The sequence below is a fragment of the Amblyomma maculatum genome, chromosome 9, assembly GCF_055883805.1.
Source record: "Amblyomma maculatum isolate TAMU_Amacu chromosome 9, ASM5588380v1, whole genome shotgun sequence".
NCBI classification, from domain to species: domain Eukaryota; kingdom Metazoa; phylum Arthropoda; class Arachnida; order Ixodida; family Ixodidae; genus Amblyomma; species Amblyomma maculatum.
Window position 1 is genome coordinate 58,871,072 of NC_139352.1, and position 14,911 is coordinate 58,885,982.

Sequence of the window (14,911 nt, forward strand, 5' to 3'; positions counted from 1 at the left end):
GAAAGGAGAAGCCGTGCGCCACGCCACCGCGGAGGAAATAGCAGCTGGCGCTAGTAGCGGCGCTGTATAAAATGCGGTTGGTTCATCGGCGCCACCGTGGGTGGCAGTTGAGGATCTCCCCTGATGGGGCTGGTACAGGCCAGTCACCGCCGCTTGCGGCGGGAGCTGGCCTGGCACCGAATTTTCATCTGTTGTAGGCCTTTATTGCACCCGCCACCGCTGGTGGTGGACAACGGCTGTTGTTGCGGCGCGCGTCTTTCTTTCCCTCTTCCTTTTCTTTCTCCTCTATTTTCTCTTCTGTCTGCACGAGGCAGCGGAGGCCGTCCCGCCGGGGTGGTGCAGTGGTAAGACGCCCGACCACTGTGCCGGAGTACCCGGGTTCGAACCCGACCTCGGCGGCTGCGTTTCGATGGAGGCGGAACGAAGAGGCGTCCGTGTGCTGTGCGATATCAGCGCCCGTTAAAGATCCCCAGGTAGTCGAAATTACTTCGTAGCCCTCCACTATGGATCCTCTTTCTCTCTTTCCACTTTCACTCCCACCTTCCTCCCTTCCCTGAAGGCGCGGTTAAGGTGTCCACAGAAAACAAGTGAGACAGTTACCGCGCCTTTCCCTTCCTATAAATAAATCAGTTTCTTTTAGGCAGCGGAGGTGGCTCAGCTACAGAGCCAGTAGCAGGACCATGCATTTTCTTTTCCTTTTTCCTACAGCTACAACAACAACAACGCCGCGTTTAGAGCCACTGACAGTGAGTCGAAAAGACTGAAACAAGTCAGGATTATGCGTTGGAATGAAAACACGCGAAGGCGAAGAGCCGAAGAGACCTAGCCAGGCAACCACACTAACCTGGACGTGCAATCAAGATTAACCAAGGCTAACCGAGCTATGCCTTAGCTTTCGCTACGTATATCCTCGCATGGCCGAGCTAAGCCACAGCCAATTTTTTATTATTATGATTATTAGCCTCTCCGTTTCGCCTCCATCTACACAGCCGCCGGTGGTCGGTTTCCCTGTTGGTCAAAATTACCCCGCAGTCCTAGAGTACAGTACCCCCCTATAAACATTTAAGTGCTCCTCCTCGGTGGTGCAGTGGTAAGACGCCCGACTACTGTGCCGGAGTACCCGGGTTCGAACCCGACCTCGGCGGCTGCGTTTCGATGGAGGCGAAACGAAGAGGCGTCCGTGTGCTGTGCGATGTCAGCGCACGTTAAAGATGTCCAGGTGGTCGAAATTACTCCGCAGCACTCTACTACGGCTCCTCTTTCTCTCCTTCCACCTTTACTCCCACCCTCCTCCCTTCCCTTACGGTGCGGTTCAGATGTTCACAGAAACAAGTGTGACAGATACCGCACCTTTCCCTTCCTGTGAAACAATTATTATTATTATTATTATTATTATTATTATTATTATTATTATTATTATTATTATTATTATTATTATTATTATTATTATTATTATTATTATTATTATTATTATTATTATTATTATTATTAGCAAAATTTACATGGCCCTCCGTGAAATCTTGGTGCGTTTATTCTTCAAAAGGGAGGGCAGCGAACAATTCGCCAGTTGACTACCACCATCACGCGCCTCCTGTCCTTCCCGAAAATCATTGTTCTAAAAAAAGGCCCGGTGTATCAAATTCTCGCTTCGAGCTCCAGACGTCGTAATTTGGGCAAACGAAGAATTCTACACGGAAATTATCAAGCAGTACAAAACTGCCATCAGACAAAAATGAATAGCGAGTGAAGAGCGGTTGCCTAGCTCTGCGACATGTGACACTGATGGAGATATTGTGCTGAAGACTCAAGCCCACGCGGAATGCTGCTTGAGTCATGACACATTCACCAGGCGCAGATAACCCTTCTTTTTCGTACGCTCACGATATAAGTGCAGTTAATCGACAGCTCAGGTGTACTGAAAGAGAAGCTTTATATCCACCGCACTCATTTCATCAAAGAAACCTGTGTTTTAAAATGCGTTCCTTTAGAAGAGCCTCGTTAGTTTCATGTCTCACTCAATTTACATCCCGCAAACAAGACAAAACTATGTAAAATGTTTTCATGTGAATTGGGTAACTTATTTATGACTGGGCAGCTATGTGTGCAAAATCAGGAGGCCACATTTGTGAACAACTAATGTGTTTGCTTGGACGCATCAAACAAAATTTCGCTCAGTGCGCTCCAGACCAGGATGCGCCCATACTCAACTGAGTGGTACACGGTCTTGGTTGATCTGCGCTCGAATAGAGCGTCGTCTGCGCCACCTTCTGCTATAGTGGGCCTAAGTCGCTTTGGGACGTTAAACCTCACAAACCAAACCTTCTAGTAACGCTCCTGCAGGGGTTCCTGTCGTGAGTGCAGTAATGTCGCAAAGACAACACAACTTGCGACTCACCAGTGGGCTCTTCTTAGTCACCTCCTCGTTCACCCAGGATCATCACTGCGTGCGACTGATGAGTTGTGCGATGTTTAGCATAGAAGCCGTAGCGTGTATACCCTTGCGCATGAAAACCAGACACGTAAGTACAACCACATGCGGATGCCCTCTGCCCGTGCTTTGCGAGATTACACTCCGTGAACTGATCGTAATACATACTTTTTTAAGTTGAAGGCAGTCTTCACGCAGCACGATAAAGGAACCGCGAACAACAGTAGAAATCCCCCATCTGCTCACAGATGTCGCGTTTGAGGACAACGACGTCATATCAGCACCTTCGTTGACCTGCGCTCGAATAGAGCGTCATCTGCGCCACCTTCTGCTATAGTGGGCCGTTCTCTTTCGTTCGCTTGCCATGATGTTTGGGAAGTGCTTTTGGTGTGTAGTTTTGTCGAGTCTGTATATTTTGGATGACTGGCATTGGTAAGCAGTTGAGTGCATGCGGCAGCATATCAGGCTACACGAGAAGCTCGTACGGTTCGGAGAAACACTCAGTGGATAGCGAGCCTGCCGGAGGTATGTACGGCTTGCTCCATAACATATATTTTTAGTGGCGTTTTAAAAATAGGTTTATTCCGGAAAGACGTAGTATGCTCCGTCAAACACTTCTTAACAGCGCTAGATAACTTACGTTTAAAAGCTGGCCACTTCTGTTGGTGTTCTGCGAAGTAGAGAAAAATATTGAGGTAAGTTGTGCTTAGATGTGTTTCTGAGTCGTCATCCCAACTCGCACCTCCATATGTTTCACAATGTTTTAAAGAAGCTGCGCCTTTGAAATGGCGTTTCATACTTTCACAATCGTTCACAGTTGCTCTGCTCCAAAAAATGACATCTAGGGTACTCCATGAAATCAGAAAACTGCTTTGAAATCTTTCGCTTCCGTTTTCTTTTTTTTTTTATTATGGGCAATAAGCCTTCTTTTCACCCCCAGTCTGCAGCAGCGTCGCGAGCGCCCCCAAGCAAGGCGCAAAATTAGCGTAAATGCACTTTGTTACTTGCTTAATAATTAGTTCCGGAATAGTTCCTTTCTAATGACACACCCGTTCGTTGGCATACAGCCCTATGGCATGGACTACACGCACCTTCAACCAAATGTAACAACAATATTTGGTAGTCTATTGATTGCATACTCGTCTCGCACTGAAGGGCCGCAGTTCGATTCCTCGTACGTCCGTGTGCTATGCGATGTCTTTTTTTTTTCTTTATTACCAATTTTTTTAAGTGCACGTTCTTGTGGCTCTCGGAAGAAGGAAAAGAAAATGCATGGACCTGCTACTGGTCCTGTATCTGAGCCACCTCCACTGCCTCGTGCGGTACTCCCCTGATGGGGCTGGGACAGGTAGGTCACCGCCGCTTGCGGCGGGGGCTTGCCTGCCGCAGAATTTTTATCTGTTGTAGGCCGTCATTGCACCCGCCGCCGTTTCGGTGGTGGACGACGGCTGTTGTTGCGGCGCGCGTCTTTCTTTCCCTCTTTTCTTTCTTCTCTATTTTCTCTTCTGTCTGCACGAGGAGGCGGACCTGGCTCAGCTACAGAGCCAATAGCAGGGCCGTACATTTTCTTTTCCTTCTTCCTGATTTATTTATTGATTTATTTATAGGAAGGGAAAGACGCGGTAACCGTCTCACTTGTTTTTCTGTGGACACCGCAACCACGCCGTAAGGGAAGGGAGGAAGATGGGAGTGAAAGTGGAAAGAGAGAAAGAGGAGCCGTAGTGGAGAACCCGACCTCGGCGGCTGCGTTTCGATGGAGGCGAAACGAAGAGGCGTCGTGTGCTGTGCGATGTCAGTGCACGTTAAAGATCCCCAGGTGGTCGAAATTCCTTCTTCCTACCAGCCACAACAATAACAACAACGGACAGAAGAGAAAATAGAGAAGAAAGAAAAAGGAGATGGAGAGAAAGACGCACGCCGCAACAGCCGTCGTCCACCACCGAAGCGGTGGCGGGCGCAATGACGGCCTACAACAGATAAAAAATCGGTGGCAGGCTAGCCCCCGCCGCAAGCGGCGGTGACCTACCTGTCCCAGCCCAATCAGGGCCAGGAGCACCCACCCTCCGTCCGCCCATCAGCCGATGCTTCTGCCTTGTTGTTGTTGTGGCTGTAGGGTGGGGCTGGGACGGTGGGTCAACGCCGCTTGCGGTGGGGGCTAGCCATGCCACCTAAGTTGTATCTGTTGTTGGCCGTCATCGCACCTGCCACCGCTTAGGTGGTGAACGACGGCTGCTGCGGCGCGCGTCTTTCTCTCCCTCTTCTTTTTCTTTCTTCTCTACTTTCTCTCTTCTGTTCGCACGGTGTTCGAAATTACTCCGCAGCCCTCCACTATGGCTCCTCTTTCTCTCTTTCCACTTTCACTCCCACCTTCCTCCCTTCCCGTACGGCGCGGTTCAGGTGTCCACAGAAAACAAGTGAGACAGTTACCGCGCCTTTCCCTTCCTATAAATCAATCAATCAGACAGCGGAGGTGGCTCAGCTACAGAGCCAGTTGCAGGCTCGTGCTTCTGCCTTGTTAAAGATCCCCAGGTGGTCGAAATTACTCCGGATCTCTCCACTACGGTGCCCCTTTCTCTCTCCGCTTTCACTCGCACTCCTCCCTTCCCTTACGGCGCGGTTCAGGTGTCCACAGAACAAGTGTGGCTGCTAGATACTCCACCTTTCCTTTCCTGTGGACCAGTTATTATTATTATTATTATTAATTATTATTATTATTATTATTATTAATTTATTATTATTAACGCGATTGTGTTAATAGTGGCTGCATATTTTTCTACGTGCAGCGCTCGCGCCTCGCTCAGCTAGCGCTGGGTAATTCACACGCAGGCGTACCGGTAACGCGGCGATTTGAAGAGGCATCAGCTATAAAATATCTACCCCGCCGGGGTGGCGCAGTGGTTACGGCGCTCGACTACTGTTCCCAAGGGCGCGGGATCGAATCCCGGCCTCGGCGGCAGCTTTTCGTTGGAGGCGAAAAGCAAGGCGCCCGTGTGCTGTGGTGGTGGTGGTAATAACTTTATTAAAACAGAGGAGTTTGGGGCATGCATGCCCCTGGGCCCCCGCACGGCCCCACTACACTCAAACGTTCATGTTTCTATGGTTCATGACGTCGGCAGCCCAGTCTGTGGCGATCTTCTGCCGAACCGGGTCCTCAGAGTGCAGCAGGGTCTCCCAGTCCTCCCAGGTGGTAAGGTGCTCTAGACCCCGCGGGGGAGGATCCGCCGGGCATTGGAACAGGATGTGGGCGAGGGTGGCGTTGGGGTTATTACAAAGGGTACAGGAGGGATTGGTGAGGGTGTGGTGGTGGCGAGACGCACTATAAGGAGACGGGAGGGTGCGCGTTTGTAGTCGTCGCCAGAGCGTCTGGCGGTAGTTGTCTAAAGATGGGTGAGGTGGGGGATAGAGTAGTCGCTCGGCCCGAGAGGCCTGCGTTAGCTCACTGAAGGAGTGCATGCGATCACGCGTGAATCCCGGATCGGAGGCCGCCGGCGCCCGGTTTAAATAACCTCGGGCTAACGCATTGGCGGCCTCGTTACCGGGATTCCCGGAGTGCGCAGGCACCCATATCAGCTCCACATAGCGGGGTGGGTTAGTGGCGGGCGAGTTCAGTATGCTGAATGCAGAAATGTGAACTCTACCACGCGCAAAATTTAGTAGAGCAGTTTTCGAGTCGGAAATTATGTAGCGTGCTTCCGTGTGTGCAAGCGCGTAGGCGATGGCTGCTTCCTCGGCTGCCTCCGAGGAGGTGACCGAGGGGAGGGGGACAGTAGCAACAGGCTGCAGGAAGGAATTTGTGACGGCCAATACCGCTCCCTCATTCGTGCATGCGGCGTCCACACATACGGCGTCCGTTTCGGAGCCGTAGTATTTGTGGAGCGCCGCTGCTCGGGCTCGGCGGCGTTGCTCGTTATACTGGGGGTGCATGTTGCGAGGGAGAGGCTTGATGAGAAGGTCTTGGTGTAGGGGGCGAGGTATGGGAAGGAGGGTAGGGTCATTCGCTGGGACACGAATGTCTAAAGTCTCCAGGATATGGCGACCGGTGGAGGTCTTGGTGAGACGCAAGTATTGGGCTTGGCGATGGGCCTCCACAAGCTCCCCAACTGTGTTGTGGAGGCCAAGCTGTAGAAGGCGTTCTGTGGAAGTATTAATTGGGAGATGTAGGGCCGTCTTGAACGCCGTGCGCAACATGACGTCCAAGGCGTCCGTTTCCTGCCTGTTGAGTCGGAGATAGGGGACTGTGTATAAAAAACGGCTGAGGACGAAGGCGTGAATTAGACGACATAGGTCGTTCTCCTTCATGCCTCTGTGATGGCCCGAAACTCGTCGGATGAGGTGCGATATCGCGCCTGTCACCCGCTTTAGTTTCTTGAGAGTTAATGTGTTTTTGCCGTTGTTCTGGATGTGAAGTCCCAGAACCCGGAGCGTATTCACCTCTGGGACGGGACGGCCATCGACTTCGATAACAATCGGTGTGGTGGGGCATCCGCGGGTCGTGGGTCGAAGTATAAGTAGCTCAGACTTCTCTGGGGAGCATGAGAGTCCGATGCTCTGGGCGTGTTCTTGTGTGAGGGATGCGGCGCTTTGCAAGGTACCCTCTATGTCGCCATCACTACCGTGTGTGGTCCACAGTGTGATGTCGTCCGCATAAAGGGTATGTCTAAGATGAGGTATCGTGGACAGTTTCCGGGCGAGTGGAATGAGCGTGACGTTGAATAGGAAAGGAGAGAGGACGGATCCCTGTGGAGTACCGACGCTCCTGAGGGTGTAGGGTTGGGAGGTAAGGGGGCCGAAATGAACCTCAGCCATGCGGTCCGTTAAAAAAGCCCGGACATAAGTGTACATCCGTACACCTATGTTCAGAGGAGAAAGAGCAGTCATGATCGCCTGATGTTCGACGCGATCAAAAGCTTTGGACAGATCCAAAACCAGGACTGCCTTTGTGTGGCCCGGGACAGCCGGGTCGAAGATGTCGTGGGTGAGCTGCAGCATGGCGTCCTGAGCGGAGAGATGGGGGCGGAATCCCACCATGCTGTGTGGGTAAAGGTCGTTGTCCGCCATGTGAAGTGTCAATCTCGCAAGTGCCACGTGCTCGAAAAGTTTCCCGAGACACGAGGTGAGCGAGATTGGTCGCAGGTTTTCTAGTTTAAGAGGCTTGTTCGGTTTTGGTATAAATATTACCTTGGCGTGTCGCCAGGACTGGGGGAGGGTGCCCTCCGACCAGCATTTGTTGAAGTAATCTGTAATCTGTGTGATTGATTTGTCATCAAGATTGCGGAGTATAGAATTGGAGATTTTGTCCAGTCCCGATGCTGAATTTGTGCGGAGCGTCAGAAGGGCCGCTCTTACCTCCGTTTCCGAAATATCAGCGTCTAATTCCGGGTTAGGTTTTCCTGAGTAGGGGGGCATGGAGTCGGATGTGCAGGGTGAGGTGTATGTTCGCTGAAGTGTGTCAATGAGAGCGTCCGGGTCGCTATTGTGTGTGTGTAAGAGGCGTGTAACATGGTGTTGTGTAGCGGATTTGGACTGTGTTGGATCTATGAGATGTCTCAGAAGTTGCCAAGCTCGCTTGGTGGACAGTTTTCCGGCGAGTCCGTCGCAAACTTGCCTCCAATTACACCGGCAGACCTCCTCTGCGTGTTGTTGTATCTGCGTCTGCAGTCCGGCCAGTCGCTTTTTAAGCGTTCTATTTAACTTGTTGCGTTTCCAACGCTCGAGTAAGCTGTGGTACGCCTCCCAGAGGTGGGCGAGGTGGGAATCTAGAGTGGGGGTGTCTTGTGTGGTTGTAATTAGCCGGGTATTGTGTTGGACATCGGTCATAAGTGATTCTACCCACTCGTCGATGTCCGTGATAGTTGTGTTTGTGTCGTCCTTCCGCAATGCGCGGATGGCGTCCCAGTTCACTAGTTTGTGGGTGATATGTGTGTGGCGGGATTGTTTAAAGGGGAGCGAGATGTTAATGATGTAGTGATCGCTTCCCAGTGTGTGTTGTGTTCTTGCCCAGGTGACGCCACCGAGGAAGCGACTCAGCGTCAGGTCCGGACTGGTGTCCATGCTGACGCTGGTGCCGATCCGCGTGGGTGTGTGGAAATTGTTGTGTGTAGTTAGGCGCAGCTCCTGGACTAAGGACCAGAGACATCGACCACGGCCCGTAGTGTAACTGTACCCCCAGTCGGTGTGTTGGCAGTTGAAGTCCCCTCCGATGAGGAGAGGGTGCTTGCCAGCGAGTCGGTGGAGGTCCCGCAAGAGCGTCACCAGGGAAGACATTGGATGAGATGGGGGGGTAGTATATATTGGCAATGAAGATGGAGGGCACTGTGTGTGGGTGATGCATTATTTCCGTGATAACGCAGGGTGTCTCTGACGTAATAGTGTGTGTTTGGTGGGTGATTGAACGGTGAATAAGAGTGGACACCCTGGGTTTGTCCGTGGTATCTGAGTGGTGGGGCATAAAACTAGACAGTGATGCTCTAGTGGCCGTATCCTGGAGAAGAATGATTTGGGGCGGCGGGGTGAGGATGGGAATGAGTAATTGGAAAGGCGCACGCTTGCCCCGGAAGCCGCGGCAATTCCACTGGAGAATGGGTAAATTAAGTTGCTGCCCCGCCATAGTGGAGAGATTGGGAGCCAAGTGCACTAGGCGTTGAAGAGGGTGGTGGTTGCGAGGGATGAAGAGGAGGTAGTTGGAGATTGATGTGCTTCAGGATAACGGTTTGTGTGTGCTCTAAGGTTTGAATTCGGGTGTCTATGCTGGTCATTCTCATGTCGAGTGTATGAACCAAGCGTGAGAACATCGAGTCAATTTTGTTCTCGAGTTGGGTGAAGAGGGAGTCGATTTTGGAATCTATCCGGGCTTCTAAAGCCTTTAGCTTTGATTCAAATTTTGCCTCAACTTGCTCAAGAGCATCATGTGTGACAGGTGGGGGTTCTGACGTACGTTTCTTTTTGGGCGGTGGTTGCGTGGCTGGGGATGTTGGAGAAAAGGCGGGAGGTACAGCTTGGGAAGGGAGGGTGGATGAGGAGGGTTGGTGTGGGGTCTGTATAAGGGAGGAAAGGCGGCTTACCTCTTCCCGCAGGGCCCTGAGCTCCTTGTCGCGTGATTCTTCCTGATGTGGCTGGGTTGGCGGGGTTTGTTTAGAGATGCCTTCAGCTGCTCGGTCGGCCCGTGACATCTTTTGTGGGTCCTTTGCGCGTTCTCCTTTGCGAAGCGACGTGGATCGAGTGGCGTTGAGTGCTATCTTCCGAGTAGCGTCTCCGGGCGGCTTGTCCTTACGAGAGAGGTGTTGAGCTGCAGGGTTGGTTGCAGGTCTTCGCCCTTTAGCCTTGCATCTCCCCGTACCCGTCATGTGCGCTTCTCCGCATAAAATACATTCCGGAGTGCAGGAAGGGATAGTCTCCTTGGGATGTGGTTTCCCACACCTCGGGCAGTTATTCGTACGTGGTAGCGTGCACACATCTGTCCTGTGGCCTGGCTGTCTGCAGTTGATACAAGCGTCCATGTGGCCTCTGTAAGGGGTGCACCTGTGGAGTCCCCCGCCGTAAAGAACTGTGCGAGGAACCGGTCCTTCTCTAAAAGTAATTAATATTGATCGAGTGGCACCCATGCGTCGAGCGTCCACTATTGGGGCACGGGGATTGCTGTTCACGAGATCCTCCAGTAGCTCCCTGGGGGTTTCATTCCAGTAAGCGTTCGAGATTACTCCTCTCACCGCGCCGTCCGGGGGAGCGATGTAGGCTGCTACGGCGTAGTCGGTGTCTTGGTAATGAATTTTGGTGATTTGTACCAGCATAAGTGCGTCGTTCTGGTGTGGCGTGCTCATTGTACACGTGTTATTGGTGGGATGAACACGCAGCTGGGTGCGGGTGGGCTCCTCGAGTGAAGCGGTGGCGTTCAAGATTGAGACGCGCAGCTGTCGTGGCGGTACTGAGGTGAGGTGAAGCCCTCCACGGGATCGGAAAATCACCTTGTAATCTTCAATCGGTAGTGGCGGCTGCTGTCGTGACCTTTGTGCGGCAGCGCGGGCGGCGCGCAGCTGCTCGGATGCCTGGGCCTTGTTAGTATTTGGGGTGGAAGATGATGCCGCTCTAGCGTCTGTGGTAGGCTTGTCTGCCTGATCGGTCTGCATAGCGGAGATCTGGTGAATCTGCTGTTGCTCCTGGGTGCGGGCGGGAACGCTGAGGATGTGAGTCCAGTCCCGCGGATTGAAGTCCCGAGGGTCAATAGCTTCGCCTGGCACTTGCACCTTCATGATGGCTTTGTACTTGGAGGTCGCGTTCGGAGTAGGCCTAGCTCCCAGCGGAGCGAGGCCTAGCTCGGGCGACGCGGTGGCTCAAGGCGAAATGGGCCGTGGGGGCCCGAAAACTGGCCAGATCGGGCCGAAAATTGGTATGGGCGTGGCGCTCACCTTCACAGGGCTCTTGTTGGTGAAAAATAGGCCACTGGTTCGGGCTACTGGCGAATTTCGCCGTCTTCGCACGGAGCCGACGTGAAGCGCGTCCGCACTCCACGCAAGGCGGAACCGGAATCCGTGTGCTGTGCGATGTCAGTGCACGTTAAAGAACCCCAGGTGGTCGAAATTTCCGGAATCCTCCACTACGGCATCTCTCATAGTCTGAGTTGCTTTGGGACGTTAAACCCCACAAACCAAACCAATAAAATATCTGATGTTACATAATCAGTTATAACGCCTTCACAATTGTTACTAACGAAGCGATGACCTCCCAGGCGCGCAGTGAAATCAAAATATTGATTTGAACATTTTTGTTTACATATATTATTATAGGAAAAATACTACTTACCCATAGCTGGCTGCTCCAGTTGACGAAAGCAGCGCCCCCGCATTATAACTACGAAGATTGCTGTTATTTTATTAGCGACTACATAACTCTTCCATTGTCGCCATGACATAGCTTGTCGGTGGAGATTACCCTATACAACTATAGAGGGATGCATAATAATAAGCACGGGCAGGTGACTTCGGCAGCCCAGGTTGGCCGAAGCTGCTTCCTGCCCCCATATAAGCAATAGCATCCTCCCACAGGAGCATGCCCATTACGGGGCGTGTCGGTGAGTGGCGACACTGTGGGTTTCCGAGCCAAGTGCTTTCCATATAACAGGACTCCACAGGAGCACCTTAGTAGGCCATTGGGTGTCGGTGTGTGGCAACACCGCGGACTCCGAAGCGGCGCCAGAGCTTCGTTGGCTAGCAAACGTTGGCCAGTGCGCCTGCGCGTCTCCAACCTGAGCCCCGGGGGGCCCACTCCACAGGACATCGTAGCTGTATGCAGCGGGTGTCGGTGAGTGGCGCCACCGTGGGGAAACCGAGCCAAATCGGGGGTGCTGCGACCGTCAGGCAGCGGTCTAACAGTGCCCCTTTCCGCGTCGGTTCTCTGCCGCCAGGGAGCCGTCGAGGCAAAGCAAGCACTTGGGCCCTTCGGGGTTCAGGCTGTGGACACGCCCCCACAGGAGCAGCAGAGTGGCACGCCCCCGCTGTTCGGTGATTTGCGCCACCGTGGGTATCCGAGCTGAGCACGGTCCGTTTCGATGTTGAATGGAAAGGCATCGCAGGAGCACTTCGGTTAGCCGCCGTTGGTGTCGGTGTGTTGGCGCCACCGCGAACTCCCAGTCAAAACTAAAAAAAGTGCGCTTCTTTTTTTTATGAGGGCGATTATTTGGAAGTCGTGTCTGTCATTTTGTCGACATCTGCCCTGCAAGCACCAGCAACATGCACTCTTAAATACGTATAGTATTGCTGTGTAACAACGATCGCATGGAATACGTGGCTTTAACTTCCCGCTTCCACTTGCACTCCGTAAGCTGCAGTGAAAATAAATATCAAATCACACATTTAATCACGATGCGCGGAAGTAGAGAAAGTACCGGTCTCTAGGCGCTTTTAAATCTCAGTTTTCGAAAAATGTATCCAATTACGCAGTGAAATGTCGAAATATATCAAGGTGTACCCACCGACTGCTAAGAGAGAATAAGATAAACGCACAGCGAGATCAGGGTATCCTTGGCTGTCCCCAGAAAGGATGTTGCAATCGTCCGACCGAATAAACCTCCGGACAGTCTGGCGAGTCGCCTCGTTTCAGGGTTGCCAGGATGTTCTGTCACCCGAATTATTTCAGTGTCCCTTTTTGGGAAGGTATTAAAAACATTAATAATGAGTGGTCTGTGCTATTCAACCCTTTGAGAAATTGAGTTGGCAGTCTTGGAGTTTTGATTGTACTATCTGCCTGTGGATATGTAATTGCTAAACTAATAACTTCATCCTCAACCAATACTTTATACTTACGTGAATGGACGGGAAGAGAGCTGTAGCTTCTGTTCCAGAAGCCCCTGCTGCTGTAAGTGCTCTGTTTGGAGCTGCATACTAAGCCGTATCGATATAGATGATACCCAGTTACTGCCTATAATTCACTTATATACCCACAGCCCTGCCGTCCGCCTACCCTTGCGATGTATAGGATGCATGTTTTTTGGAAGAGGTTTAATATTGAGCTGTTTCCTGATTGGTGCTGGTGGGTCTTTTGGTTCATTTAATTCTGAATATGCGTTTATGTATAGGGTACCAAAAATTCTTCCGCCTGATTAACCTCACACGAACCGCACCATATGTGCGATGATGTGGGCCTTGCATATTTCCTCGAATGCGTTGAAAATGTTGAATCGGAGATATTATTATGTAGTAGTGATGAAGCCTTAGTGCCACTCAAAATGCTTGCATGATGAGGCACTCCAGATGGGTCTTTTCTGCGGCATCGAGTTGTAGGTAGGAAGGGCGCTACTATGTGAGTGAAGGAACTCAGAATAAAAGCATATGCGACATTTTCTACCAGTTTGCCTGTGGCTTCTGGGGGCGAAATCGCCCGGGCATTTCGTCCCGCGTCGAGAGCCTCCGTTCCTTCGTACAGAGTGCTCTGACACGCATGCGTCAAGAAAAGATGGACGAACGGTCAGCTCGGGAACCGATGGGAAAAGCCACGCGCTTCGTAAATGCCTGTCTTGCTGAGGGCGATGGAACGGCCTTGAAGGACCTAAGGGTAGTCCTGGCGGAGGAAGGCATTATGTGGCCCGATAGAAGCGAGAGATCGAACTTCTTGTCCGCGCTATTTTCCATGGCGAGACGTTTGGCTTTGCCCGTGTTCTTCGGCATCGATATGGGGAGGCGACGACGAAGCGGGCGCCTTACGCTAGCGTTTCCACCGGACGCGCTACCTTCCACTGGATCTTGGGAAGACTCCGGGATCACATTAGTTCACCGTATGGAGCCGAGTACCTTCCCGTCGCATACAAGAGCATGGCATATGGGGTGAGTCCCGTTTATCTAAGATTCTACAGGACCTATACAGTGCGACCGCCCTCTTTGACGTGTACGTATACGGCCTACCAAATGGGAAGAGGTTGTGGACAATACGACGTCCTTAGCAAGCTACGCACCAATACTGCGGTTAGAGAACTGGGGTGCTGCGCTTCAAACGAACTTGAGAACAAGCACATCTGAAGTCAACGAAATTCTGATCTTCGACGTGCCATCGTTCGAGGCAACCTTCGACCTTATCTGAAACCGCGGTAATGCTGGGTCGAAATATATCTTGGGATGCATAGCTGTCCACGCAGCTATCCGTGATCTTGGGGCGGAATATGTTTCTTGCTGACGTCCACGCTACGTTATTGGTTAACAAATCGTTGTGTCGGCGCATTCAATACATCTGACAGCAAAAGAAAGAAGCAGCATATTATGCCTACATATTTGACATGACTAAAGGAATCAAACAAAAATACTAAGAGATGAACCATAGGTTGTCCTCTTCCCATTCATGCTGGCCCGTTTTCAGCACTGGTTAAGTTTGCTTATCAATCGTAAATTATTAACAAGTAGTCATTTTCCCCCTTTTTATAAGCTTAACAGCTAATCTGTTTATAAATGTAGCAATTGGCACTGGTCCCGCCTAAATAGAGTTCCCCCAAACCGGATTCGCCATTTGTTCGTTGGAAAGACGTCTAAGCGCACCGGGCATATGTTCCGTCTCCATTATGTCCTTTCACTGGCATGAAGAATCTTCTTTTTGAAGAATTCACTTTTTCTGTGAAAGAATCCTTTCTAAATATACGCCGTGTTCCAAACGTAGTACTACGCAGCCACACGTAACACTGCCGCTGCTAGCCGTACTGGTTCTGGCATTGAAATCTAGGCCATTATCTGAAGCAACGTGACAGATTAGCGGTAACCAAAATATAACGTTTACCAAAAAAAAGTAACGCAAGCTATAAAGTTTACCATAAAGTAAACGTGTTCTGTAAAGTCCATGGCGCTATTGGAGCAGTTGTTTGTACAGAGGAAATTAAGATGGATTTGACTTGCCTCAGGCGTCATCAGTCACTGGCCAAGCAAAGCATTTCGGCGCGTTGTCCAGAAAACAGGTGGCGCTTGCTGCGACATGGCTCGAACGTTAGTGCGTTCCGTATTACAGCCATCAAGC

The 14,911-nt window shown here is 51.4% G+C and overlaps 1 protein-coding gene across 1 annotated transcript; it reads right to left on the minus strand.

Annotated features, from left to right (window-relative positions):
- Positions 1-3,070: 3,070 nt before the first annotated feature.
- Positions 3,071-10,674, minus strand: LOC146179128 (uncharacterized). Its single transcript, XM_084580120.1, has 4 exons — positions 9,490-10,674; positions 8,426-8,740; positions 5,946-8,158; positions 3,071-3,098 (listed from the first exon to the last, which is right to left on the minus strand). Exons 1-4 carry the CDS (start codon positions 10,672-10,674, stop codon positions 3,071-3,073), a joined length of 3,741 nt encoding a protein of 1,246 aa, XP_084436246.1.
- Between the last annotated feature and the right edge of the window lie 4,237 nt (positions 10,675-14,911).